This window comes from Heloderma suspectum, chromosome 13, assembly GCF_057233095.1.
Source record: "Heloderma suspectum isolate Gila_16-S chromosome 13, 16-S_ref, whole genome shotgun sequence".
In the NCBI taxonomy this organism is placed as follows: Eukaryota; Metazoa; Chordata; class Lepidosauria; order Squamata; family Helodermatidae; genus Heloderma; species Heloderma suspectum.
In genome coordinates, this window is record NC_139470.1 from 14,875,942 (window position 1) to 14,902,961 (window position 27,020).

A 27,020-nucleotide genomic window follows, 5' to 3' on the forward strand; every position below is an offset into this window, starting at 1 on the left:
TTTTTCTATGCCTCTTCCATTCATTTCAGTCTTTGAAGTTTGACAGAGAGCATATGTCTGCTCTTGCTGAGATGAATGAAGCATTAAAACGGCAGGTTGATGAAATGCAACAGGAGACAAAAATGTGAGTATGACTTGCTTAGCATAGTCCTAGTAACAAATATTCAGCACCTTCGTTCATCGAGTGGCCTTGCAAAAGCCACCTAATATGTTTGTGGGGGCATATTGCTTCTTCTATCTGTGTTTTGTCTGAATTTCTCATGCCTGTGGAATTGTATAGTCCTAATTTTTGTGAGCTAGTCTCCCTTTGCCTAGTATGGACAGTTCAGTCTATTTCTGGTCTGTGTCAGTTTTGCATGTGTTAATTCATGCCCATTCTGTTTCTACAATCAATCTACAACCTTTTCTTTAAAAATGCATGACATTTTGCATTATTTTTAATATATTTTTTCACAAATTATACAATTTTATTTATCCTAAAATGTGCATTTTGGTACATTTGTTTGAGCTGAGACCTGTATTGCGTGTTTCAGAGAAGTGCAAAAACAGGATAACTGAGTTTTGATCTGCTTATTAGTCCAGGCACTGTGAATCAGGTCAGTTTGCTTAAGTATGCAGACTGAAATCCTCAAGCATCCCTGCCTTTGCCATCAGTGCCTTTCTACAGGGAGGGCCCATAGCTTGGTGGCAAAGCACATGCTTCTCATGTGGATGTTCTAGATATATAGTTGCCAGCACCTTTGGTTACAGCAGCCTTCCTCAACCTGGTGCCCTCCAGATGTTTTGGACTACAGTTCCCACCATCCCCAGCCGACATTGATATTTCCCCACACCATTCACGGGCAGTGAAAGTGGGGGCACAGCCTTCCTGGTGTTAGGCAAACCATAGTTTGCTTTCCTGTCCAAACTGGCAAAGCGTGGTTTTCACCTGCCATGTAAAACCAGGATTGGAAACCACAGTTTGATTCTGGTTTGCAGGGATAAAGCAAATCCTTGTTTTGCCACTTAGGGCAAAATGGCAAACTGTGGTTCATTACAAATTGGGATTTGAGGGACAGAATTATGGGGCGGGGGAGCACGTGAACCCCAGAACCTTCAAGACTTGTTCACACAGCACCAAACCATGGGTTGGCATTATGTCTGAACCAGTCCAATTTTGTGAAATATGAATGCATACATTTGCTTACTAATTGAATCTGGGCGTCCTTGCTAAAGAACTGCACTGCTATTTATATAGTTGTCGCTCTTTTTATGGTCTCATAGGCAGATGGGTAGTTCAATGTAGCTTGAATTACCTTTTTTTTAAAAAAACTTTCCTTGCCTGATGAGGCTAACATTTATGTAAGCCAGATTTAGAAAAAGAGAAAAAGTGGAGGTTTGATCCTTACAATATGTCTTTATCTAATTGCGTGAGCTGATTAACTTGTGTGCCTGTGTAACATGGTGTGTGTTTATTATCACATTTACTTCTTAATCCCAATTAGTACCTAAAAAAACAGTGGAATTATTATGGGATCGTTGCTAAGATTCTGCCCATAATGCTGTTTGTTGTATATCACATGCTGTGTACTGTGAATGTCATACTAATATTCTGGCTCTGATTACATTTGAATTTAATTTTTAATACTCATGTCGTCTGAGTTCTAGTCTAGGGTTTAAGTAGACTTCTCCCCCTGGGAGCCAACAGAACAGAGCTGGCCCCTGCCTGGGGGAGGGTAGAGTCTACACAAAATCTTGAGCAGAACTCAGATGACATGAGCCTAAAAAAGTAAATTCAAATTTAATCAGACCCAGAATATCCGTATGGCATCACAATACACAGCATATGCTGTACAGCAAAGAGGATTCCTTCCAATAACAAACATGCTGAAAGCATAGCGTGACAGAATGAAATACAGATAGATCTGATGTCGGGCATTCAATCCACTGGATATGTCTCCTGTGAAAGCCCCACTGAAATGAACAGGAGATGTACAAGAGCATAGTAGTTCCTTTCAGTGGGGCTTACATAGGAGAACTTACTTATTTAATCATGACATTTTTATGGCCACCCTTTGTCAGAGGTTCTCTGGATGGCTTACAGAGCAAAACCCCACACAAACACAATATTTAAAATATACGATAATTCAACCCAGAAAGTGTTACAACATCAAAACTTTCCTTCTAGCTGTGACTGGACAGTTAGCAGCTGAGATTTTAAGAATCACACTAAAACAGTGAGAGCCGAAGAGTTATTTAAAGCACACGTTTGTTTAAAAGGCCTGAGTGAATCAAAAGGTCTTCAGCTGGCACTGAAAGACTATAAAGTCATAGTCTGAGTCTGAAAAGACTATAAATAGAATAAAACTACTCTGTATAGCTAGGGTGCCCCCTAGCCATGGAGATGTCCCTTTCCATAGTAGCCACCCTCTTCACTTCACTTGGTGGGAACACATGGAGCAGGGCCTCCAAAGAGGATATTAAAGGTTCATGTAGGTATGTATGGGAGAAAGTGATCTGTCAGGTAACCTAGTTCCCAGCCATTAGGGTTTCACAGGTGAAGACCAGTGCTTTAAATTAGTAGGCAAATTAAATTAGAAACTGTCTGGGAGCCAACGGAGGAGGAGGTGTGCCTTTTAGATTTTTTCACCTCTGGCACAAAAATGTATTTACAACAAGTTAGTTCCATCTTTCAATAAATAAAGGAATTCTCTGTTGCGATGATCTCCTGTTGATGTATAGTGAGGGTTGAGGCCTTGCAAGGTTCACATATATAGTCTTTCCCTCTAGTCTTTGCAATGTCTTCATCCTAGGTAGTGCTTTCCATTGCTCTCTCTGAACCTCTTCAGCTACAAATAGCACTCTCCAAATGTTGCTTGCAGATGGACTCATTAGCATGACTGAATAGACATTTGTGGGTTGATCTGAGATTATTACAGGATGAAGAGAAATGTTGTTGTTGTTGTTCAGTCGTTCAGTCGTGTCCGACTCTTCGTGACCCCATGGACCAGAGCACGCCAGACCTTCCTGTCCTGCGCTCTCTCCTGGAGTGTGCTCAAGTTCATATTCATTGCATCGCTGATGCTATCTAGCCATCTCATCCTCTGTCGTCCCCTTCTCCTTTTGCCTTCAGTCTTTCCCAGCATCAGGGTCTTTTCCAGAGATTTTTCTCTTCGCATAAGGTGGCCAAAATATTTCAGCTTCAGCTTCAGAATCTTTCCTTCCAATGAGCACTCAGGGTTGATTTCCTTTAGGATGGACTGATTTGACCTCCTTGCAGTCCAGGGGACTCATAAGAGTCTTCTCCAGCACCACAGTTCGAAAGCATCAATTCTTCGGCGCTCAGCCTTCCTTATAGTCCAGCTCTCACAGCCATACATTACTACTGGGAAAACCATAGCTTTGATTATGTGGACCTTTGTCGGCAAGGTGATGTCTCTGCTTCTTACTATGCTGTCTAGGTTTGCCATAGCTTTCCTCCCAAGGAGCAAGCGTCTTTTAATTTCATGGCTACAGTCACCGTCTGCGGTGATCTTGGAGCCCAAGAAAGTAAAATCTGTCACTGCTTCCATTTCTTCCCCTTCTATATGCCAGGAAGTGATGGGGCCAGATGCCATGATCTTCGTTTTTTTAATGTTGAGTTTCAAACCAGCTTTTGCACTCTCCTCTTTCACCTTCAACAAGAGGCTCTTGAGATCCTCTTCACTTTCTGCCATTAGGGTGGTATCGTCTGCATATCTGAGGTTGTTGATAATTCTCCCAACAGTCTTAATTCCGACCTGTGATTCATCCAACCTGGCGTTTCTCATGATGTACTCTGCATATAAGTTAAATAAGCAGGGTGACAATATGCAGCCTTGTCGTACTCCTTTCCCAATTTTGAACCACTCGGTTGTTCCATGTCTGGTTCTTACTGTTGCTTCTTGACCCTCGTACAGGTTTCTCAGGAGACAGATAAGGTGGTCTGGTACTCCCATCATTTTAAGAATTTCCCACAGTTTGTTGTGATCCACACAATCAAAGGCTTTAGCGTAGTCAATGAAGCAGAAATAGACGTTTTTCTGGAATTCTCTTGCTTTCTCCATGATCCAGCGAACATTGGCGATTTGATATCTAGTTCCTCTGCCTCTTCGAAACCCAGCTTGTACTTCCGGTAGTTCTCGGTTCGCATACTGCTGAAGCCTAGCTTGTAGGATTTTCAGCATCACCTTGCTGGCATGTGAAATGAGCGCAATTGTGCAGTAGTTTGAACATTCTTTGGCGTTGCCCTTCTTTGGAATTGGAATGTAAACTGACCTTTTCCAGTCTTGTGGCCACTGTTGAGTGTTCCAGATTTGTTGGCATATTGAATGCAGCACTCTAACAGCATCATCTTTTAGGATTTTAAATAGCTCAGCTGGAATACTGTCATCTCCACTAGCTTTGTTGTTACTAATGCTTCCTAAGGCCCACTTGACTTAACTCTTGAGGATGTCCGGCTCAAGTTCAGTGACCGCACTATCATGGCTGTCAGGGACATTAAGATCTTTCCTGTATAGTTCTTCTGTGTATTCTTTCCACCTCTTCTTAATCTCATCTGCTTCTGTTAGGTCTCTGCCTTCTTTGTCCTTTATCATGCCTATCTTTGCACAAAACGTTCCCTTGAGATCTCCAATTTTCTTGAAGAGATCTCTAGTCTTTCCCATTCTGTTGCTTTCCTCGATTTCTTTGCACTGTTAATTTAAGAAGGCCTTCTTGTCTCTCCTTGCTATTCTCTGGAACTCTGCATTCAGTTGGATATATCTTCCCCTTTCTCCCTTGCTTTTCGCTTCCCTTCTTTCCTCAGCTACTTGTAAAGCCTCATCAGACAGCCACTTGGCTTTCTTGCATTTCTTTTTCTTTGGGATGGATTTCATTGCTGCCTCCTGAACAATGTTACGGACCTCCGTCCATAGTTCCTCAGGCACTCTGTCTATCAGGTCTAATCCCTTAAATCTATTCCTCACCTCCACTGTATATTCATCAGGGATATGACTTAGGTCATACCTGAATGGTTTAGTGGTTTTCCCTACGTTCTTCAATTTAAGCTGAAATTTTGCAACAAGAAGCTCATGATCTGAGCCACAGTCAGCTCCAGGTCTTGTTTTTACTGACTGTATAGAGCTTCTCTATCTCTGGCTGCAAAGGACATAATCAATCTGATTTCGATATTGACCATCTGGTGATGTCCACGTGTAGAGTTGCCTCTTGTGCTGTTGGAAAAGAATGTTTGCTATGATCAGTGTGTTCTCTTGGCAAAACTCTATTAGCATCATTCTATTGATCTTTTTAGAATTCCTTGTTTGTTTGTTTTTTACAAAGCTGTTTGCTTTAGAAACAAATATGGTCACTGCACAAGCTGCAATGGCCTCTGGACCTTGTAATATGCTTGACACCATCGTGCATTAGCCAGGTCGGCTGACCTTAAACTGTGATAATTTTCAACAACAAAAATTGAGAGCCTCGAGAGAGCTTCGGCTATTGGGCGGTATAGAAATGAAATGAATGAATGAATGAATGAATGAATAAATAGCCTGTTTGCAGATAAACTACTGTGGCATGTGCTGTAAACTACATTGCTTTTCTTAAAACAAACAAGCTCAGGAATGCTCAGAGGAAACACATGCCCCCAAACCCATATCTTCATATAATTCAGATTGTAATGTACCGCAAGTGTGGAGAGCAGAAACAACCAAGGAATAGATTTGTGGGCTGTGGATGAATATGACAACTTCCTGATGTGACTCCCTGTAATAGCAAACTTGAGTAATGACGGAGTTCAGACTATCTTTCCCAACTTCATAAATCCTGGTTTATGAAGCTAGGATTGAGTGTTGGTGCTGAGAGTCCTTCTCTTCGCAGATCGGCTTTGGCGCTTGCATTAAGCCAGAGTTCCCCATTACATCTGAAATGGGGAAGTTTATATTACATTTCAGATGTAACAGGGAACTCTGGTTTAATAAGGATTAACCAACTAGGATTAGATCCTGGCTTATTATTCTGGGTAGTTAGCAGAGATGAAAACAGAGTTCCCCAGTTTGGATGTACCAGGGAACTCTGGCTTAGGACAAGCCAGGAATGAAGTACTGAAGCTGGCATGCCAGGGGTAGGGCAGGGTGAGGGAGGAGCACTCAGCCCAGATGCTCATTGTTGGTTTCATAAACCATAGTTTATGAACCATGGTTTATGAATGCATGAAAAAAGATAATCAAAACCCAGCTAGCAAGTGCCAACAGAAATGGAACCCAAATGAGGCTACTGGAAAACAAAGAGGGAGGTATCAGCATGCTCAGGGAAACCTCAGGCTTTGCAGAAGTACAAAAAAAGTCTTCTTTAAGAAACATGAAGGGCACAAAACAAAATCACAAAACAGCCCAATGAGGAATGAGCATGTTCGGTAGCCATGGAATATTCAGGTGTCAATTGGAAAAGAAAAGAAAGGGGAGTCTAATGGAATGGAGTGTCTTGTAGATGGGTATGGCTGGCTGCTTGGAAACCTTGAACAGGACAGCTGTAAGAAGATAAGGATATACTGCAACATTTCATTGTATGTCCTACTTGTTCATCTTGATGCGTAACTTTTTAAAAAGGGATTTTTGGGGTAACCTTTTACCTTATGTTGTTGCTGCTTTTTTGTGTTGATTTTTAGGGCCATTACTGAACAGAAGCAGAAAATGAAGCGGCTGGGATCAGATTTGAATACTGCCCAGAAAGATATGAAAGCAAAGCACAAAGCCTACGAGAACGCAGTTGGGATCCTTAGTCGCCGACTGCAGGAAGCCCTCACCGCAAAGGAATCGGCCGAGGCAGAACTGAACAAGTTAAAGGCGCAAATCACTGATGGTGGAAATCTCCAGGCCGGCTTGGTAAGCGAAATACCTGGGCAGGACTGTCTTTATCGCTAAAACAATTGTCTTCCTTCCCTAACCAAGATACTTACTAGGCTTACGTCTTTTTTGCCTTCAGGAAAGAATTCACGCTCTAGAGACGGAATTGCAGACTCTCAGCCACAGTAAGATGGTACTAGAAAAAGAGCTGCAAGAAGTAATCTCACTCACCAGCCAGGAACTGGAGGAGTACAGAGAGAAAGTCCTTGAACTTGAAGATGAGGTACTTGTTTTGGCTTCTTGTAATGCACTGCCTGACACAGTGCTGCTTCAGCAGGCTGGATGCATGTAGCTGATCCCTTGGATCGGCATCGGCCTGGCCCCATCCAGTGGAGGCAAGCTGGTATACTGGCGTTGGCTGTGAGCCCAGAAGTTCCTGGTTCAAATCTCACCTGTGCCACTAGCTGACCTTAGGCCAGGGTCAACATCAGAAACTGGCATCCTTGGGCACCTGCCAAGGCCCATGCTCCACTAGGGGCCCCAGTGTCAGTCCCTGGAGCGGGTGAGCAGGGAGAGGAGCAAGGAGAAGGTACACCCTGCCCCCACCCCTCTCAGAGGTGACGCCAGTTGGACCCAGAGGGAGAGGAAAGCAAATGAGCAACAGCAACACAGAGGAGCGGGGCTGCTCAGAGGAGACCCAGATGAGAGCACCTTTCCCAGGGGCCCCCCAAAACCTGGAACTGATCCTGCCTTAAGGAAGTCAGGTTCTCTAAGCTTTAACTCCTCCACCTGTGGTGCTGACTTACCTTGCAGCACTGTCAGTATTACAACAAGATGATGTATGTGAGTCACTTTGAACATTCAAAAATTGCTATATTAATACTTCCTGCTATTACACTGTATATGGGGTTTAGGATTAAGGCTTAACAGCGTAATCTGATACCTTAGCCCCTGAACATGAGAACATAGAAAGAGCCACGCTGGACTAGACCAAGGGTCCGTCTCATCCAGCATTCTGTTCATACAGTGGCCCAACCAGCTGTCTCTGGGAAACCCACAGTTAGGACGTAAGTGCAGTGGCACTCTCCCGCTCATGTTCCCCAGCAACGGATATATACAGAGGCGTGGTGCCTCTGATACTGGAGGTAGCATGTAGCCATCAGGACTAGTATGCATCGATAGCCGTATGCTGCCTGCATTTGTCTAATCCCCTTTTGAAGCCATCCGAATTGGTGGCTACCATGACACGGCCTGGCTAAAGCAGGCGAGCCTGTGCAGTGAGACGTTGCAACACAGCCTGATTCTCCAGAATGGGCATTTCTTGACTAGCTTAAGAGTTCCACAGCATTTTGCCATGCGGAAGCCATAGCTGTTCACAATGGAGAAGGGTGGGGACGTTATAAGAACAACGTTATTTCAGGTCTAAATAGAGTTAGATTTGTGGGTGTAGCTCCATGCGTCTCCCAGTGGAATGCAATACCTGTACCTGGCTTGCTTTGACCTAGATGCCTCCAAGTCAAAACCTGCAGTTTTGAACAGAACGCTTTTCGACTCTGTAGCCACGCCACACAGATGCACTAGTAATCTCGCTTTCCTCCGCAAAGAGAAGTGATTTTGTTGAAGACATGAGAATTTCAAGGGGGGGGGGGAGCGGAATACTCCCCTCAACAAGCAGAGGTACTAAAAACTCCCCTAATGCGTTCAAAAGTAAGGAAATGGGTTTCTCAGCACTGGGGGAAATCCAAAATAGTGTTTCATATTTGTATTTTCTCAAGCTGAGAGTTTTGGTTGGAAAAAACACAACAACAACGGCTTAACACCTTGGTACGTAGCTATGCAAACTGGGCAATCTGTGTTCTAAACTGATACAAGGATGGTGCTGAAACACAGTTCAGGAACATCTGCTGTGATGGGGTCCATTTCTACCCTTCTCTATTGTTCATAACTCAGTAGCCTTTAGTGAGTCAGCACTGCAATTCCCTTGGTGGTAATAATTGTTCATATGGCTTAGCTGCAAGAAGCGAGGGGCTTCCGGAGGAAGATTAAGCGTCTGGAAGAAATGAACAAGAAGCTGTCCCTTGAACTGGAACATGAACGTGGAAAGCTCGCTGGTCTTGGCCAGTCCAATGTTGCTCTCCGAGAACACAATCGTATCCTCGAAGCAGCGTTGGCCAAGAGAGAAGCAGATCTGGTACAGCTAAATCTTCAGGTACTCCAAAGGATTTGAGTTGGTGTAATAACCTGGTTCTGGTTCATTTGGTCAGCAATCCATGATAAACATACATCTGGCAGCAGGAATGTGTGTGAGCATATCATGCCGCTGCTTTCTCAAACTATGGGTCCATCTAACTTAGCATTGGTTGCCCTGATTGGCAGCAATCCTCCAAGGACTCAGGCAGAGCTCTTTCCCTTGCATCATGAGATTTTTTAACTGTAGGTCCTAGAGACTGAACCTGTGACTTTTATATGCTTGCTTGCTTGCTTGCTTATTTATTTATTTCATTTCTATACCACCCAATAACTGAAGCTATCTCTGGGTGGTTCACAACAATTAAAACCATTAAAACCATAAAATACAGTATAAGATACATGATAAAAATGTAAAGTATAAAACTACAGTATAAAATGAAGTAAAAACTGCAATAGAACCCAGCAGCAATGCAGAGATTTAGAATACAACAGATTTAAAACAACAGAGCTAAAAGACTAAAATGCCTAGGAAAATAAAAAGATCTTCACTTGGCACCTGAAAGAGCACAAAGTAGGCAACAAGTGAGCCTCTCTGGGAAGCTCAGGAAAATCCGTGCTTATTTTTGTGAGTATTTTTCCAAATGTATTCCATCAATTGTGTGCGTCCTTGAAATGTACGCATTCTTCTCCCATTGATTAAAGCATATTTATGTGCATTTTTCCAAAGTACGCATTTTCATGTGCGTTTTCCCAGTGTACGCATGCTATCGAACACATTTTTTTTTTTGGTCCTCCAGTCACATTGCAAGCTCAGAAATGTACAGACTTCGACCGCAGATTGCGTCCAAGTCTGTGTTTGGTCCGGAAGGTGCGAGTTGAGTAAATCCTGATCAAAACTGAACTGAAACTAGTTTCTCATACATCCCTATGCTCTACAACATGCTGCGCGGCTTAATCCGTTCACATATTTGGGTTTTGTGATGCCCCAGGTCCAAGCAGTTCTGAAGCGCAAAGAGGAGGAAGATCAGCAAATGAAGCAGCTCATTCAAGCTTTGCAGATGGCCTTAGAAAAAGAGAAGACAAAAGTCAGTGACCTTAAAGAACAGGTAAGAGCCTGGATGCTACTTTTAAAAGAAATCCTGAGTATTGAAGTCTTGTCCACACCACTGGGTAAAGCTCTCTCTGAATGTGTATGGTAAGCGTCTAAAAAAGCAGGCTCAGTTGAGTGCATTGCAGCCACCACCAGTTATGCACCACCACCACCACCCATCTGCAATGTAGGGATGATGGTACTCTCATCCAGGACACACACACACTCACGTGTGTGTGCGCACATGCGAAAGCTCATGCTCTAACTTGGTGTCTTCCAGATGTTGTGGACTACAACTCACATAAACCCCAAACAGCATTGCCAATGGTCAGGGATTATGGGAACTGTAGTCTCAAATATTTGAAGGGCACCATTACGCACCCCTTAGAATGTCAACATGCTATATAAATGTGTGGTGGTTTAACCAGAAATGGTAATGGCAACACTGAGAATTTCCAAGTAAGGAATAACACAACATTCATTAGGACCAACCTAGTGCAAATTCACCTTTACAGTCAGCAGTATATTTTCACCACGTTTACATCCCGCCTCTCTCCCATGATGGGACTCAAGGTGGCACATGTAAGGTTCTCAGCTGAGCTTGAATTATCAGGAGCGGCGGAAGCAGGAGCCATTAATGACATCCACAAGTTTCATCCTCCGACTCCCCTGTTTTTTGCCAAGTATGCCCCCTGTAACCGTTTAAAAACAGTAGCTGTCACAAATAGTTCAGTGGCCAGGGCCCCTCTGCATGCCTTCCCTTGTAATTTCAGGACTGCTTCTCAGGCAGTCTCTCATGCGGGCAGTGACCAGACCCAGATCTGCTTAGCTTCAGCAAGGTTGCTTGAATTATGAGACTTCAGGCTCTGCCGTGGTCCTACTCTCCATACAGGCTCCTTGATTTCTGGATTACTACTGCAAATTTTGCTATCTAGGTTACTTACTTTTCCTGATTGGATTAGGAGAAAGATGGTCTTAACCAGATAGCTGAAATTGGCTAGGTCTACAAGGAGGCATTATAGATACTCTATAATGTGTATGTATGTGATATAATTATGAGTTGTACATATAGTGTGTACGTATATAATACATAGTATATAGTATATTCTGTGCATATGTATATAGTATATAATATAGTGTATATATGTGTGTGTGCGTGTGTAGAGAGAGAGGGGGGGCGAGAGAGAGTGAAAGAGTGTGTAGATTGCCCAGAGAGCTTTGGCTATTGGGCAGTATAGAAATGTAATAAATGAAATGAATGAAATATATAATGTGCATATAACATATAACATTTATTTATTTAAAATATTTCTAGACTGCCTTTCAGGGCAGAAGCCCTCCCAAGGTGGCTCACAACAATAAAATAGACTGATAGAATTTTAGAAAAATGACAGTCTAAAATACAACAATAAAACACACATACACAATCAGGGGATGGTCAGAGTAAACAAGTAGGTTTTCAGAGCCTTTAAAAGCCTGCGGTGTTGGGGCCTGATGGACCCTTGATGGCAACCTGCTCCAGAGTTCTGGCGGCCACTCCCGAAAAGGCCCTTTCTCATGTAAAGGCCCTTTCTCCCACCTAACTGCCCTCAAAGGTGGGCAAGTGAGAAGGACATCTGTTGCTGTTCTTCAATTGTGGGCAGGCTGATATGGTTGAAGGCATTCCTTCAAGTAATTTGCTCCCAAACCGTAATACATAAAGCCTTAAACAGTTTGGGAGCAAATTTGGGTAACAGCGTTCCGTGCACCTCGGTGTTCAGTCATGCTGGCCACATGACCACGGAAGCGTCTTCGGACAGTGCTGGCTCTTCGGCTTAGAAACGGGGATGAGCACCGCACCCTAGAGTCGGACACGACTGGTTGGGGACACCTTTACCTTTTACCTTTACCTTTTATAGCTATAGTGTGTGTGCACGTGTATTTGTGTATAGAGATGCAACACAAATTTGCGTATTTGTCTAAAGAGATGCAACACACGGGGGTCGGGGTGGGGTGGGGAGAGAGGCAGGGATAAGGGTAGGATGACCAGGATATAATAGTGCACCAGTGCAATAATTTTGCAACTTGCTGTTTGGCAGATCGCAACAGCCAAAGCTGAAGCAGCGCACAATCGCCGTCACTATAAAGCTGCTGCCCTTGAACTCACCGAGGTTAAGAGAGAGCTCCAAGCCAAAGAAATGCTCATCCAAGCCCTGCAGGCTGAAGTAGATAAACTGCAGTGAGTACCGCAATGAAACTGAAATGCTACATTTTAAAGAAGGTGTATAGTTGGTTGCTTTTGATGAGAATGCGTGATTGCTTTATATTTACTTACCCATTAGAAGAAAACACAAGCCCTATTAGCGCGTTAGCTGCATGAATAATGGGGAGTGAGGCCACACCGCTGGCTGCAGCCCTAACCACATCCGCCTATCTGGCTCCTCCCCCTGCCTGCCACATGTTTGACAAAGGTCTGATGGGGGAGCCGGCTGAGCTCTCTGAGGCTCCCAATCATGCAAGGCTCCCCACTGCATGGAGAAACCTACTCAAGTACAGCTGCTCCCCCTTCAGAACTTTGCCCAAGATGTGCAGATTGGCAGGTGGAGATGGGCAGGTATGAGATTCGGGGGGGCAAAACCAAGAGGCATGACCTCCATGTGGAGGGTTATTGACCGAAGGGGGCTACTTTGGTGGCTTTTCCTGGCTTTATCCGCTCTAGTGATCTCTGTTAAGCTAGCTTTGAACTAGCTGGTTGCTCGGTGCCTTGTTGCGCAAAAAACGCTGCTGTTTCCCGCTGTATGCTCCTCTGTCCCTCATTTACATTTCATACAAGGTGGATGCAGTCTCTCTCTTTAATTCTAGTGATAACTGAATCTTGCTTGACAATAACAGACTAACTTGGTCAAGTCTTGGCCAATTATTGTGTACGCCTCTCTCTTTTTTCATGCTCTTGAAGTATGCTGCCTCAGGAAGTAGCACACTACGCTCTGAGGACTGTGGTATCCTTGAAGTGCCTTGAATCTTTCTTTTCATTCTAGGGTCGAGGATGGGAAGCATTCAGAAGGAGTGTCCCAGTTCCAGCAAGAGCTGGCGGAAGCCCGGTCCCAGCTTCAGCTTCTGCGGAAGCAGTTGGATGAGCAACTCAGCAAGCAGCCTATGGAAAATCAAGAGGTGATCACTCGATATTGTCTATTCTCTGCTGCCTTACTGAATGTGACTCGATAGAAAATACAGCATGGGGAAGCTTTAATACAGGGGTGTTGAACCTCTTTTAGCTTGAGGGCTGGATTCAGTTTTGGAGACGTTCTCGGGGGGGGGGGCACATTCCAGTGGCACGTGGGGCCAACATAACCAAAAATACCCGCATATTTGAGCATAAAGCTCTCTCTGCCAGTAACTAAGCTTTAGGAAAGGCATCTCAACCTTGTTCAAATGGGGGGGGGGAGGGGGGAACCACAAGGGTCATACACTGGTTAAACAAACCTAAAACAGACCATGGGTTGTGCGGGGGTTGTTTAATGCTTTGTTGTTGTTGTTCAGTCATGTCCGACTCTTCGTGACCCCATGGACCGTAGCATGCCAGGCCTTCCTGTCCTGCGCTCTCTCCCGGAGCGTGCTCAAGTTCATATTCATTGCATCGGTGATGCTATCTAGCTATCTCATCCTCTGCCATCCCCTTCTCCTTTTGCCTTCAGTCTTTCCCAGCATCAGGGTCTTTTCCAGGGAGTTTTCTCTTCGCATTAGGTGGCCAAAATGTTTGAGCTTCAGCTTCAGCATCTGTCCTTCCAATGAGCACTCAGGGTTGATTTCCTTCAGGATGGACTGATTTGACCTCCTTGCAGTCCAGGGGACTCGTAAGAGTCTTCTCCAGCACCACAGTTTAATGCTTGCATAGCGTTAAACAAGAGCTTTGGCTATTGGGCAGTATAGAAATGAAATGGAATGAATGAATGAATAAAATAACCCACGCTTCCTGGGTTTGCACAACACGGCAGCTCCCGAGTGGGGGTTGCATATTCAAAATTATGTTTGCGTGTGCCCTGCATGCACTGCAACCTCATAGAGCATTAAATAATGTACAGCGAGACTGTAGTCTCACACGAACAGCCCCAGTATCAGTCAGCTCCCTTTGCTGCTGTGATCATCCACATTCAGTGGCAGTATGCCACTGAGTACCACTGGGGATGAGGGGCTGCGGTGGGAGAATGTTCTTGCCGTCATGCCCTGCTTGTGGCTTCCCAGGGGCATCTGGTTCGCCACTGAGAAGCCAGATGCTGGACTAAATGGACCGTTGGTCTGATCTAGCAAGCGCTTCTTAAGTTTTTAATGGGGGCTGGAGGGATTATCATATTCAGGGGAAACTATTTTGCTGTGCAGCAGGCTTAAGCTGCATTCCTGTGCACCATTTAACTGCTTAAATCATACTGAACTTTGATGGGATATAAAGTGCTTACGTGCCTGCAGGATTGCACTGTGACATTTTGTGGCGTGATCATATTTTGAAATAACATGTTTTTTTCCCCCCTTTATGTGCAGGTTGAAGACCTCAAGTGGGAAGTAGAACAGAAGGAGAGAGAAATCCAAACTCTGAAGCAGCAGTTAGACCTGACTGAACAACGCAACCAGAAAGAGTTGGAAGGGGTACAAGTAGTCCTTCAGGTACTTTATAGACCTGGGAGAGGAAACCTGTTGCCCTCCTGACGTTTTGGACTACAACTCACATAAGCCTCTGCTAGCATGGCCAATGACCAGGGATGATGGGAGTTGTAGTCCAAAGCATCTGGGAGGACACCAGATTGCCTACACCTGCTATGGATCCGCTGTGTTAGAATATCTCATTGGTTATAGCCGAGAGATACTAAATAAGATAATAAATAAATAAAATTAGATACTGATGGTATGAATGTTCCAAGTCTTCAGCTGAGCTCAAATTTGTTTCAGGCTTGTAAGACCAAGGGTGCAATCCTATGCATGTTTAGACAGAAAAAAGTCCTACAACTCCCAGCATGCCCCAGCCCAGGGCCAGCCCTTCCATTAGGCAGAGTGAAGCAGTCACCTCAGGCGGCAGATGCAGGGGGGCTGCAGCCCCCTGCCTGTTCTCATGAACTCTCAGGCTGTCCCTGTCTGTGGGAAGACAGAGCAGAGTATGAGAGCGAACCTGTCTTGGACCCCTGAAACGTAGCCTGTCATGGAGGTTGCTGTCCCATCTCCAGTGTTGAAGTAAGATTCAATTGCCTTTTCAGCCAGCTTCTGTACATGGACTGGGCAAGAGGCGCCATCTTTCGCCTCAGACAGCAAAAATTCTTGGGCCAGCCCTGCTGGGAGTTATAGGACTGTTTTTTTCTATCTAAGCATGCATAAGATTGTGCCCTACATGATTATGAATGCAAATAAACTGTTTCTTTGACGTCGTTCCTCATTCTAGAATATCAAGGCGGAACTGGAGATGGTCCGGGACGATTTGTCCTTAACCCAGAAAGACAAGTTCATTCTTCAGGCAAAAGTGACTGAACTGAAGAGCAGCCTGAAGACTCTATTACAGCAAAACCAGCAGCTGAAGCTGGACTTGAAGCATGGAAAGATGAAAAAGGTACCCTACCAGAGCAAAAGGGCTTTCCCCTTAGAATTCTAAGCGTATGCTCTAAAACCAGAGCTGTGTACTTTGCACAACCAGAAAAAATACACATGGAAATAGATAGTGAGATCAGGATTTAGCATTGTGAGACTAAGTTTTTGTTTAAAACAAATAAATTCTGGCCTTTATGGCTGTTAAGATAGGCTTTGATACTTGGTGAAATGGCAGAAGCAGTGGAAAAGTTTTCAGTAATGCCACCCTGCACAAAGGAGAATCAAAATAAATTGAAATCTGCTTCTTTTTATACTGGTTATAGACTCCAGCTTTTCGTGGTTCAAAATTCTGATATTTTGGGTGGAGGGGTAGCCCTGTGTATAATAATAGGAGAGAAGAAGGATTGCTACCAGACTCCATAGCTACCAGAAAAGAGTAAAGTAAGAGCAAAGAGAGAGAGAACTCGAGAGGTGAAGTGGAAGAAAAAAGTGCTTGTATTCCTCCATCAGAGCATTTTATATTGATCTGGGGCGGGGTTAGATCTTTCTACCTTGTATGGATGTTGTAAAATCTGTTTTGTTTGCGTTTCATGGATTGTAAGCTGTCTTTCATTCAGTCATCTGCTTATTAGCAGAATTAGATTTTTTTCCAATTTCCTGAATTTGAGCAAATTCACATTTGCAAAAAATAGGTGGATTTTCCCAAATGCACAGTTCCCCCAAATGCACATTTTCATGCATTAGCCGATGGGGGAAATGTGCATTTTCGGTTGGTGTTTTTTTATTTTACATATTTTTCTATAAATAAATTTGTGTAAAATTCCAGAAAGTTTTAAAAAAGCTAGTCTGTAAGTCCCTGGAATCCATGCGACTTGGGAAGAACTGGTCCGCTGTGGACTCCATGGGTCGAATTCATAGAAATCTGAACTCATTTGATTCCGTTACTAATTTCTCTGACATCTTTACTAAGAGGTGGGCATAGAACTTTCCCACTCCATCCAGATTTTAATGGGAGAAAATCAACAGTGACCTTGTAAATTTTCCATTGACTTCCCATTGTCTTTGTTGTCATATTTCATATTGGTGTCTTTTTCTAGAGGAGTGTTATTTTATTTTCCAAAGGTGTTAACCATCCGCTGTGCTAAGGATTCCTCAGCTCCTTATCAAAGTATTCTTGTTATCAACTGGTGCCAAGTTTATACACTGGTGGTCAATCTTTGCTTCAGCAAAAGAGGCCACATTGACCTGCTATCAGTTTTCCTGGCTTTCCCAGCAATGGCACATGGTTGGACTTCTTTCATTGCTGTCATCCACTTTGGTCCATCATGGCTGCTGTGATGTGTGCTGAATTTGGTGGTCCTTTGGGCCTAGCAGAGCCTGAGCAGCAGAGAGGGTGACTTCAGTATGCTGAATTTTACCATGAACATTAGAGAAAGCTGCTTCTTATTGCTGGATTGTTTTTCTCTTTTAAAAAGAGAAAAGAACTGAAGGGAGAGACGAATTCTTCAAATCCTGTGACTCCAGTGAAGATTCCTGACTGCCCTGTCCCTGCAGCATTGCTGGAAGAGCTGCTGAAACCCCCATCAGCTGTGAGCAAAGAGCCCTTGAAAAACCTCAACAGCTGCCTCCAGCAACTCAAGTGAGTAAAATGCTGTGACTCTCTTTTTATTAAAACTATATATTCTTAATATTTAGCAGCTTTGTTTACTATGGCATTAGCTGATGGTATTTGCTTTGCTGTCTGAAATGGTCATGTACTTGTGTGTAGGACATACCGTATATTTATGCCCTGTTTTAGTAACATTCTCGTAGTGTGCAAAATACCAACAAGAAGGAGTGTGCCAAGGGAGTAATACTTTCCAATCTAAAGGAGAAAAGAGTATGTTCAGTTTTTGTTTTTACATTTATACTCTGCCTTTCCCTCCAAAGAACTCCAGGCAGTGTATATGGTTCAGGTTTTGCTCCCGTTCTCCAATTTTATCCTCACAACAAACCTGTAAGGTAGGTTAGGTTGAGCGGTAGGGGCTGGCTGAGGTTACCCAGAGAGCTTCATGGATGAGTGGGGATTTGAACCTGGGTCTTCCCAGTCTCTGTTAGAATCCAACACTCCAACCACGACACTGCCTTTCTAATAAAGTTGATTTCCTGCCTGTTGCTAATGCTGCCGGTAAAGTAGTATAGACTCTGCGCACAAGTTACCATTATGCAAGTGGAAAACATTCCCCATTTTTAACTTTCATTTTGACAGCCATAGGCCTGTCTTCCTGATGACTTGGCAAAAGAATATGAATCCTCGTGAACTAAACCTCTCCTGTCAACATTTCTTGCAGAAATGGCTCCAGCTACTTCACTTTTTCCTCTAATATTGGATATATGCTCAGTTTCTGCAGTATTTTGAATCATGTTCAATCGACATTTAGTCTTGAATGTTTCAAATACTGCTTACCTAGCCTTCATCTGCAGTTTTGCCTTCTGACTTTACTGTTTCATCCAATGAAATTGATTAGCAGTAGGTTCAGGACAGATGAAACGACCTTCTGCTTCAAGCAAACGGTGACACTACTTCGTTTTATGGCATTTGGTGCTGTAATATGTGGCAATGGCCACCCGTTTAGATGGTCTAATCCTTGTGTTTTTTTATTTGAATTTTTCAAAGTAACAAGGAATGGTATCAAATTACTCGTGGCTCCACACCTCCAACAACCAGGGGTCTAGCCCCTGTTTTAAAGCAAAACTACAGAAGATGAGTGTTATCAGTTGCAAGACAAAGTCATGACATGCGGGAGCTAAACGAAACATTGCAGTTTGGAGCACTGGTGTTCCAGATTCCAGCCACTCCATTCCATCTCTCCCTGCTAGCCCTGGTTCCACACTCACACCCCCAACAGTTAGTCAGCATTCTGTGGCCACTGTGCTGAGTCCTCATTGGACTGTCTTTGGGGGTTTCCCTCCCCTTAAGTTTTTTTTTCTAAACTTTTTCTTTGTACTTCTGCAAACCTCCAGGTTCCCCCAAGCCTGAAACTTCCTCTTGTGCTTGAATGGCGCATTTTGGCTACTTGGAGAACTGAGTTTGCTATTAGTATCTATGAGAGGGGTGGGGAAACTCAGGATCTTGGGCTAGTTTTGGCCCTCCAGGGCTCCCCAGAGGGCCATGCCCCCATGCCTTTTCACCCAACTTCTGATGATTTGAGCCATCAGGTTGTACACAGTTCCCCCCACATTCCAAAAGCTTGAAATGCCTCTCCTAAGGCTTAGTGACTGGCAAAAAGAGCTTGAAGCTACAGAGCAGTGGTATTTTGAGTGTTTTGTCCCTCACCTCTTTTGCTCTGTCCACTACTGGAATGCGGATCCCTGCGAGCTTCTCTGAAATTGAATTCGGCCCTTGGGCTGAAAGAGTTCCCCCACTCCTGATCTAGGACAATGGTAGCAAAACAAAACTTTCATCACTGGGAAGCGACAGTGGGAGAGGGGTGCTTCCTCCGTGCCCCGCTTGTTGGCTTTCTGAAAGCATCTGGTGGCCACTGTGGGAAAAGGGTTGCTGGACTACGGGCGCAATCCTGTGGCCGCTAGACAGCATCTAGATGGCTACAGGATTTTGTTTCTGGGAACCGCAGCTTGGTTCCTGGGAACCGCGCTCCCTTCCCCCTCTCCCACTGCCTTGTAGGCGGCACAGTTCGTCCCTGGCTCCGTGCTTATAAGAGCAGCATGGAGTGGATGAAAAAGGGGCGTTCCTGGGGGCAGGGAGGGGAGGAGACCACCAATGTGCTGTTATAATGCTCCCTATTTGCTGTCCGGCCTCCCTTCCGCCCCTGCTCTGAGACACCCTGGCTAGACAGCTGAAATTGGCTGTCTAGTCACAAATGCAGGGCGGCTGGAGCACGGAGGAGAAGATCCCCTCTGCGCTCCACCCACCCTGCATTGGATAGTTGGCTACCTCGGAGTTCATAAGTGGACGACTCTCCCCATAGGATTGTGCCCTAAATGAACTTTTTGCCTGACCCAGTAGGGCTCTTCTTATGTTCTTCTCTCCTCCCTCCCCCCAATTCCTTAGGCAGGAGATGCACAGTCTTCAGCGTCAGATGGAAGAGCACACAATAACAGTCCATGAATCAATGTCTTCTTGGACCCAGATAGAAGGGCAGTTAACGGACGTTACTTCCAACTTCCCTGCAACTGCTTTGGGCAACCAGAATCTTTCAGTTGTAGACCTAAGGGAACATAATCTAAGTGCTGGTGAAAAAGGAGAGCTGATGCAATGACCTCGTTGCCTGTTGTTCTACTTCATAACTGCTTTGTGTATGTAAAAATCTTTATCAATGCTATTTATTTTTTTGGTTTTTTAAAAAACAAATTTTAGAATTCCCCATCTGTTTCTTATTTTAAGAAGCCAGAAGCAAAACATTGGAAGGTAATGCTTTACTAACATTTCTTGAACTTGGTCGAGCTTAGTTAAGGGGACTTAGCAATACAGGTGGAACAGGAAAAGAGATGTGATGATTGGTCCATCAAGACATCCTCAGAGAGGACTGAGAAATCTTTTTCACACCATTCAGTAATGGCTAGAGAGAGAATTTGGTTGCAGAGCTGAATTGGCTTCATTAGTTTCCTTTTTTTTTTTTTGGTTTGGTTTGGCAAACAAGTTTGAGAATGTATCTCTCATTTTCAGACCAGGATTTCACACCAGCTAGGCTAGTGATTGTTGCCGATTCAGGTCAAGCCAATCTCTCTTTAGACACAACCTTGATTGATGCATTAAGGGTAGCAGATGACCAGTGCAAACCAATATCTTCTTGGTGGCCATGAATCTCAAAACTGCCCACTCTGAAGTAGTTCCATTGCATCAGTTGGATCTACTTCAAAGGAAATGGATTGAGGATCCACAACCAAAGGCCCATGGAGAGCTCAGTTCACTTTGGCAGATGCCTTTTGCACATTTTTGTTGTTGCTGCATAGTCTTTTGAGAACATCTCCACTGCAGAGTGAGTATAAATAGTTTAACTCTGTTCTGTCCTGGAGTATCTGTTTTTTTTTAAAAATGGGTTTATTCAGTAGGTTACAGATTACCGGGATTTTGTTTAATGTTACATCTTAAGGTGGTGGTGGGGATACTGTATATATGGGGCCTAGGAAAGCTAGCCCTTAAATCAGAGCTTTTTAGAAATGTAATGTACTTACTGTATGTTTCTGAGATTAATGTCATATACTGCCTATAAACCCCTGTTTGTTAGCTTTAACTGTTTCCCCTTTCTGCTCTCTAATGCCTAGGTAGAAGCCCAGTGCTTATGTATTCTTTTTTGCAGTTACACCCTGCTGATCTATAACTAGCAGGCTGAAACAACATGCCTTAGGTTTGCTTTTCTTTCATCCTTTCCCCTTACTCGACAGTACAATCTTCCGTTCTTATGTTTCAGAGCGCAGGGGTTCAGTTTTGCTTACTTTCTATTTTGAATTGCACTCTAGGATGTGTTAGAGAAAAATACAGCTAGGGTAATGAATGGGCTCTCATGTATGTAAGATGCACTTTGGTCTTGGTTGAAAGATGTGGAAGTCTGGGATGTAACAATCAGATTGCAGAGTCCATAACTAGATGGTAGGTAGGGAACATAGAGCTGTGGTGAAAATGGTAGCTACGTGTCTGGTTTTCTCCCTCTGCCACAATAAATTACAGTGCACCTAGCTTCCACTGAAAATGGTGGATATGAATCTCATTTTCCCCATCTCCTGAAGCCTTTAGGACAACTTACCCATGATGTCAGGTATATTGTACTAGGACAGCCTTCCCCAACCTGGTGCCCTCCAGATGTTTTGGACTTCAACTTCCGCTAGCCCCAGCCAGCATGGCCAATGTTCAGGAATGATGGGAGTTGTAGTTAAAAACATTTGGACGGCACAAGGTGGAGGAGGTTGTACTAGAGAATTGGTCTTTGGTAGGTGAACAAGAAGCCACAGCTAGGTTGTGCTCCAACCTAAGGATGGGTCACATCTGTGACATGTGGTGGTCTTAAGATAGGAGTGGGCAAATGCTGGTCCTTCAGGTTTTTGGCCTACAACTCCTAGCATCCCTTACCATTGGCTGTGCTGGCTAGGGCTGATGGGAGTTGTGGCCCTTCAGATGTTTTGGTCTCCAAGTTGCCCACTCCTGTCTTAAGAGAAGAAACAAGAGGAAAGGAAGGAGAGAGGAAAACTAGAGAGAAAGATGCACCTATATGTTAAAATAAAAATGGTTCCCATGTTGCAAGTTGGGGCTAAAGGTGGGACCCAAGCTTGAATAGGTAGAAGACTATTATACTAGATGTTACAGAGGGGAAAGGGGGGGACTAGATATATAGTGTCCATTTTTCTGCTGTCTAGTTCTGTCCTGACTTCAAGGTTGGATGACAGCAAATAAGAAAACCCTGGAGTAGGTGGTTTGAGGATTCCAGTCTTTGAGAATGACACAATCCAGAAATTCAGCTTCTCTTAAAACAAACTTACCAAAGAAAAGCATTGCCCCACTATTTTGGGGATAAGGATTGTTTTAAATGTAGGAGTTTTTTCAGATGATATAGAAACGTCATTCTAATTCTGCTGTTAGGTCTAAGACCACCTTCCTTCCAGGGGCAGGGTAGACTTTTTTTTCCGTGCTGCTTTTAAAAAACTGACTTCATCTTGAAGGTTTGATTCTCTGAGTCTTTTTTTAATGTACGCTTTAAACATATTTAATACTATGAAAAATCATTTTGAAATTCCGGTAAGACATTTTAAGTTTTGCATATAATATATGAAGGAAAGGTACTTTTTAAATGTAAAGGTTTTTACATTTGAGGGGAAGGAATTTCAGTTAATGTGATGTTAACTATCTATTTTGTAAGACTAATCAACTGTTACTGAGACAAAACATTGAAAGCTTTATTGACTAATTCTGATATGCTGATGGCTTTTACTACTAAGTCTGTTTTACAGAGTAAATAGTAATGAGTGATCTTTTCTTTTCTTTTTTGCTGCTGCTGCTGTTCACAATCTTGAAGCTTGTGTACTTGCTAACTTAAAGAGGAAGAAATACTGTAGTATTTAAACACCAAAGTTAATCCTATGTAATGATTAATATATATTCAGCTCCAAAATCTGTACCAATGGATTTTCATGTTACTATTCTACTTAGTACACTGTATTATTTACAGGAAAGTTTCCTGTTATTTATGTATTTCGAATTTTTGTTTACCCATGAAGGTTTTATTAAGCATCAGAGAAGGCAGAATTATAAAGAATATTCGCAGCTGAACACCACGTGTGCTAAAATACTTAGGTCGCAATCCTAATCATGTTTCGGCAGAAAAAAAGTCCTACAACTCTCAGCATTCCCCAGCCAGCATGGGGAATAGCTGGGGAATGCTGGGAATTGTAGGACTGTTTTCTGTCTAAACATGCATAGGATTGTGATCTAAATTAGTTAACTTCTTTTAGGGAGCAATCCTATGGCTGCTAGTCAGCGGCTAGTTGGCCATAGGATATCTTGTTTTCCGGGAACCGATGCCAGAGCCCGCGCTCCGAGGTTGGTTCCTGGAGAACTGACCTTCCTCCACTTCCACGCTGCCTCGAAGGCAGCGCGGAGAAGCTCTGTGTTCCATGCTCACAAGAGGAGCCCGGAGCAGCTGAAATGGGGCGTTCTGGGGGGCGTTTCGGGGCAGGAAGGGTGGAAATGCAGGTACGACACATCCAACGTGCCATCCAGCAGCCTCCTTGCCCACTGCTGACCCACGGCTAGACAACTGAAAGCAGCTGTCTAGCTGAAAATGCAGGGCAGGAGCGCGGAGGGAACGATCCCCTCTGTGCTTCTTCTGCCCTGCATTGGATAGGCGGTCACCTCTGAGTTTGGAGGTGGCCGCCTATCTGCATAGGATTGCTTCCTTAATGCTTCCAATTCCTGACCAGCTCTTTAAAACCAGAACCAGACTGTATATTCATAAAGCCATGTTTTGCCTTTAGTATATGTCTTTGAGGGGAAGGATCCCAATTGTGACTTTTTATCTAAAGGCAATCTGGTTGATCCTTTAATACCTGACCGAAGATTCTTTTCTTCCTTTTCAGGACCCTGTTCCCCCACCCTCTTATTTTTAACATTACTTGCCATTTTGGTCAAAAACGAAATGGGACTTGCAGATTTAAAGTTGAGAAGAGTAAAGCACACTTAACAGCTAACAACAAAGGCCATCATGGAGCTTGTTGTCCCTCTTTCTATGGAGGCTTTGCTCTTTTTAAAAGGTGCTGTCGTTTAATCTCTAGTCCAGGGAGCAGCTTCTTCTGCAATCTCAAATTAGCCAAGTAGCTCTTCTACCGAGTCATTCAAACAGATGCATCAGTTTAACATGGCTTGCTTTTAGAAGTGAGAGAAATAATCTGAAGGGGCACAGTTGTTTATGGCACCCTTCCCCAACCTGACGCCCTCCAGATGTGTTGTATTACAGTTCCTATCATCCCCAGCCAACAGCTGTCATCCAACATATCTGGAGGGCACCAGGTTCGGGAAGCCTGGTTTATGGTTACGGGAAGGTGCTTTTTATGTCCTTTCATCCCAGTATGTTAATACCAATTCAGCTATATTTTTAATGGTAAGTGGAGAAATCCAGAAATGTTCTGTCAAGTTATAGCAAATACTTTTTTTAAGACTTCAGTATTCCTTTGTAAATTTAGCAGAGGATTGTTTGAGGGCTTTCTTCCAACCTTTAAGTGTTACAGTAAACAATAGCAAACCTTCGTTTGGGCAGAAGTTCTTGCAAGTTAAGTTCCTGCAGTACTACGGTATGTTGCATGTAAATTCCACTGTCTTCCAAGTTATTTGGAGACGTGTGCACTCTGTTAACTCGACAGTTCTTCCTTTTCCTTGTGCACAGGTGGTTTCATCCTACACTCAGGCAACGTTCAGGAAAAGTTCCTCATGTTTTAGGAAAGGCAAAAGGTTTTTCCAGAATAACATGTGTTTGTTGGATGTACTGTTTATCGCTGCCCTTCTGTACGTAGAAATCAGTATTGTGGAAGTTTTTCATAAGCAGCTGTACTGATAATCATTCATGGTAGATATTCTGATCATTATAAACCAAAATGTGTCATTATCTTTTTGATGTGACAAATGCACAATAAAAACAAAGTGAAATGCCGCCTTAATTTAGACAGTGTAACTCCTGTCATGCCGTTCTCTTTGTAATTAGAATCCACTTTATGGCTGTATGAAAACCCAGAGTTGACATTAATGCTAACCTGCTGGAATGAGATGGTTTAACTCCGTGGTCACTAGGAGACCTTTCTATGAAAACCTGAGTTGACCTGCACAGAAGTATGGGCTTTTTTATTTTAAAATGTTCGAATGCTAATTTTCTCACATTTTACAAGTTCTCAGCCAGTTTCTGTCTGATTGTATTGATAAGGAAAACGTCACCTCCATAACCGTTTTTCAGTTGGGAGTTCCAAATCAAGCAAGAGTTAATGTTGTATTTGACTAAGGATTAACGATTGTGACCTTAAAAACAGCATGTTAAAGAAGAATTAAGATGTGCATAAAAATTATTGAAAAGTTTTGTGCAATAAACTATTTTTCATAAAAGAGTTTCTATGTTTTTTATTAGAAAATTTGGAGGGGTGGGGCCAGTTCCAAACTAAGGCAAATTGGAAAGACAAAGACCAGTTTAAATGAAATAAAGCACAATTAAAGAAGGCAAAAGGGGGTAGATCTTATTGCTGACCTGCATCGTCTTGTAAAAGATTGAGAGGAGGAATGCCTGAGATCAAGCTAGTAATTGAAATAGACTAGGAAAATTCTGCCATTTTCACTTTTTTTAACAATGAAAGTTTGTGAAGAGGAGTAAGACCAATTGCATCTACCTTAGTTGTTTTATAAGCAGTGTGTGTGGTTAAAAAAAGGTGGGCTCCATTTTTTAAAATGTCAGCATTCTTTTTAAAGTGCTTCCATCTGAACTGTTACGTTTCTGTGTCGGCTAAGGCTGCTTTTCACCTTCTCCATCTGTTGTGGCCGCTGCCTTTTTTATCTGATGGCTGCAACACTCAACCATTCACGTCGTCCTTACACCTAGGTTTTAACACTTTATGTGTTGCACATATGTCATCAAACGTACTGGGAGGTGGTGAGAAGACTGTTTAAGAATCGTATTAATACGTCAGATTTCTGCATCTTTCTAGGTCCAGTTCTGCATGCTGGTCAATGACTTTAAAATCGTTAGTTCCTGTTTAAATCTATGGATTCTTCTACAACACTTAATTTCTGGGTGATTAGCCCTCTGAATCAGAGTGTCAGTTTACTCACAATCCATACATTTAAGCACGGGATGGGAGCGATCATTCCAATCAACAGAGAGAAATGGGCTGTTTCCCTCACTTCAAACCTTTCTAGTATTGCTAATACCTTTCTGCAGCATTCTTTGTTTTCGGGACTGCCTTTCTACTGTTACTCCTAGCCGTGGTGTCTCAAAACAGCCTTAAAAACTGCCTTCTTGCACATGTTCTAGTGCAACTCTTATGTTGAAAAACATGTTTCAGTGTTTGATTTTCTAGTTGGGCAGACATTTGGGTGCTAGGAAATAGGACTTTTGTCCTTTTTGTTTTCTTTTGCTTTTTAATGAAATTTGTTCCACTTTTGGAATAGAGTGAAGTAGGAGTCTGTGGTCAGAAATCAGTGTTCAGCTGCCATTTTCCCTGTCCCATTGGCTCCAAAAAGTTGTTTTGCCTGGAAATGTGAGCTAGTACAGCTCCAGCAAGGTGAACTTGCTGTCCCTATTGAAAAGCGCCGTTCTAAGACCACCCTATTCTTTTGGGAGACTTTGAGGCTATAACTGCCTCAGAAGCTGTGAACGTGAAGAACCTTCAAGAATCACCCTTCCCTGAGTCTTTCTCAAGCTCCTTTGGTCTTCTCCCAAACGTGATAGCTCCCAGCTGACTGCCTGTCCATCTTTGCACCTCTAAACATCCCCCTCTCCCTCCCTGTGTTGTGGACAGAGCACAAAGGAAGGAAAGATATTATTGCAAGCTCTCCTCCCACTTTCCATTTGTCTTCCCAGATTTCCAATTATCCCTGCGACTACCTGCTCTCGCTGCATTTAGTGATGGCTAGATGTGCTTCCCCTTCATGGAACACTGCCTTGTTGTGGCGAAGGGGCTTGCGTAACTCAGTGAAGCCATAAGCTATGCCGTGCAGGGCCACCCAAGATGGACAGGTCATGGCGGAGAGTTCTGACAAAATGTGGTCCGCTGGAGAAGGAAATGGCAACCCAGTCCAGTATTCCTGCCAAGAAAACCCCATGGAACGTATCACAAGGCTAAAAGATATGACGCCGGAAGATGAGCCCCTCAGGTCGGAAGGTGTCCAATATACTACTGGGGGA

At 43.5% G+C, this 27,020-nt stretch overlaps 1 protein-coding gene across 10 annotated transcripts in view; it reads left to right on the plus strand.

The window, feature by feature from the left end:
* The window catches only part of GOLGA3 (golgin A3), a 58,114-nt gene extending 32,890 nt beyond the window's left edge, over window positions 1–25,224 (plus strand). For 6 of the 10 annotated variants that reach the window (XM_084820212.1, XM_084820210.1, XM_084820206.1 and 3 more), the window contains exons 14-24: window positions 30–124; window positions 6,647–6,863; window positions 6,964–7,107; window positions 8,836–9,033; window positions 10,004–10,120; window positions 12,183–12,322; window positions 13,122–13,254; window positions 14,620–14,742; window positions 15,509–15,673; window positions 17,127–17,290; window positions 19,703–25,224. In XM_084820212.1, the coding sequence (XP_084676338.1) occupies window positions 30–124; window positions 6,647–6,863; window positions 6,964–7,107; window positions 8,836–9,033; window positions 10,004–10,120; window positions 12,183–12,322; window positions 13,122–13,254; window positions 14,620–14,742; window positions 15,509–15,673; window positions 17,127–17,290; window positions 19,703–19,910 (1,704 nt within the window). In that variant the 3' untranslated portion in view covers window positions 19,911–25,224. Of the gene's footprint in view, window positions 1–29; window positions 125–6,646; window positions 6,864–6,963; window positions 7,108–8,835; window positions 9,034–10,003; window positions 10,121–12,182; window positions 12,323–13,121; window positions 13,255–14,619; window positions 14,743–15,508; window positions 15,674–16,773; window positions 17,064–17,126; window positions 17,291–19,702 lie in introns of those variants that run through there. The other 4 variants (XM_084820208.1, XM_084820205.1, XM_084820209.1 and 1 more) reach the window with 4 other exon arrangements.
* Window positions 25,225–27,020: the final 1,796 nt, after the last annotated feature.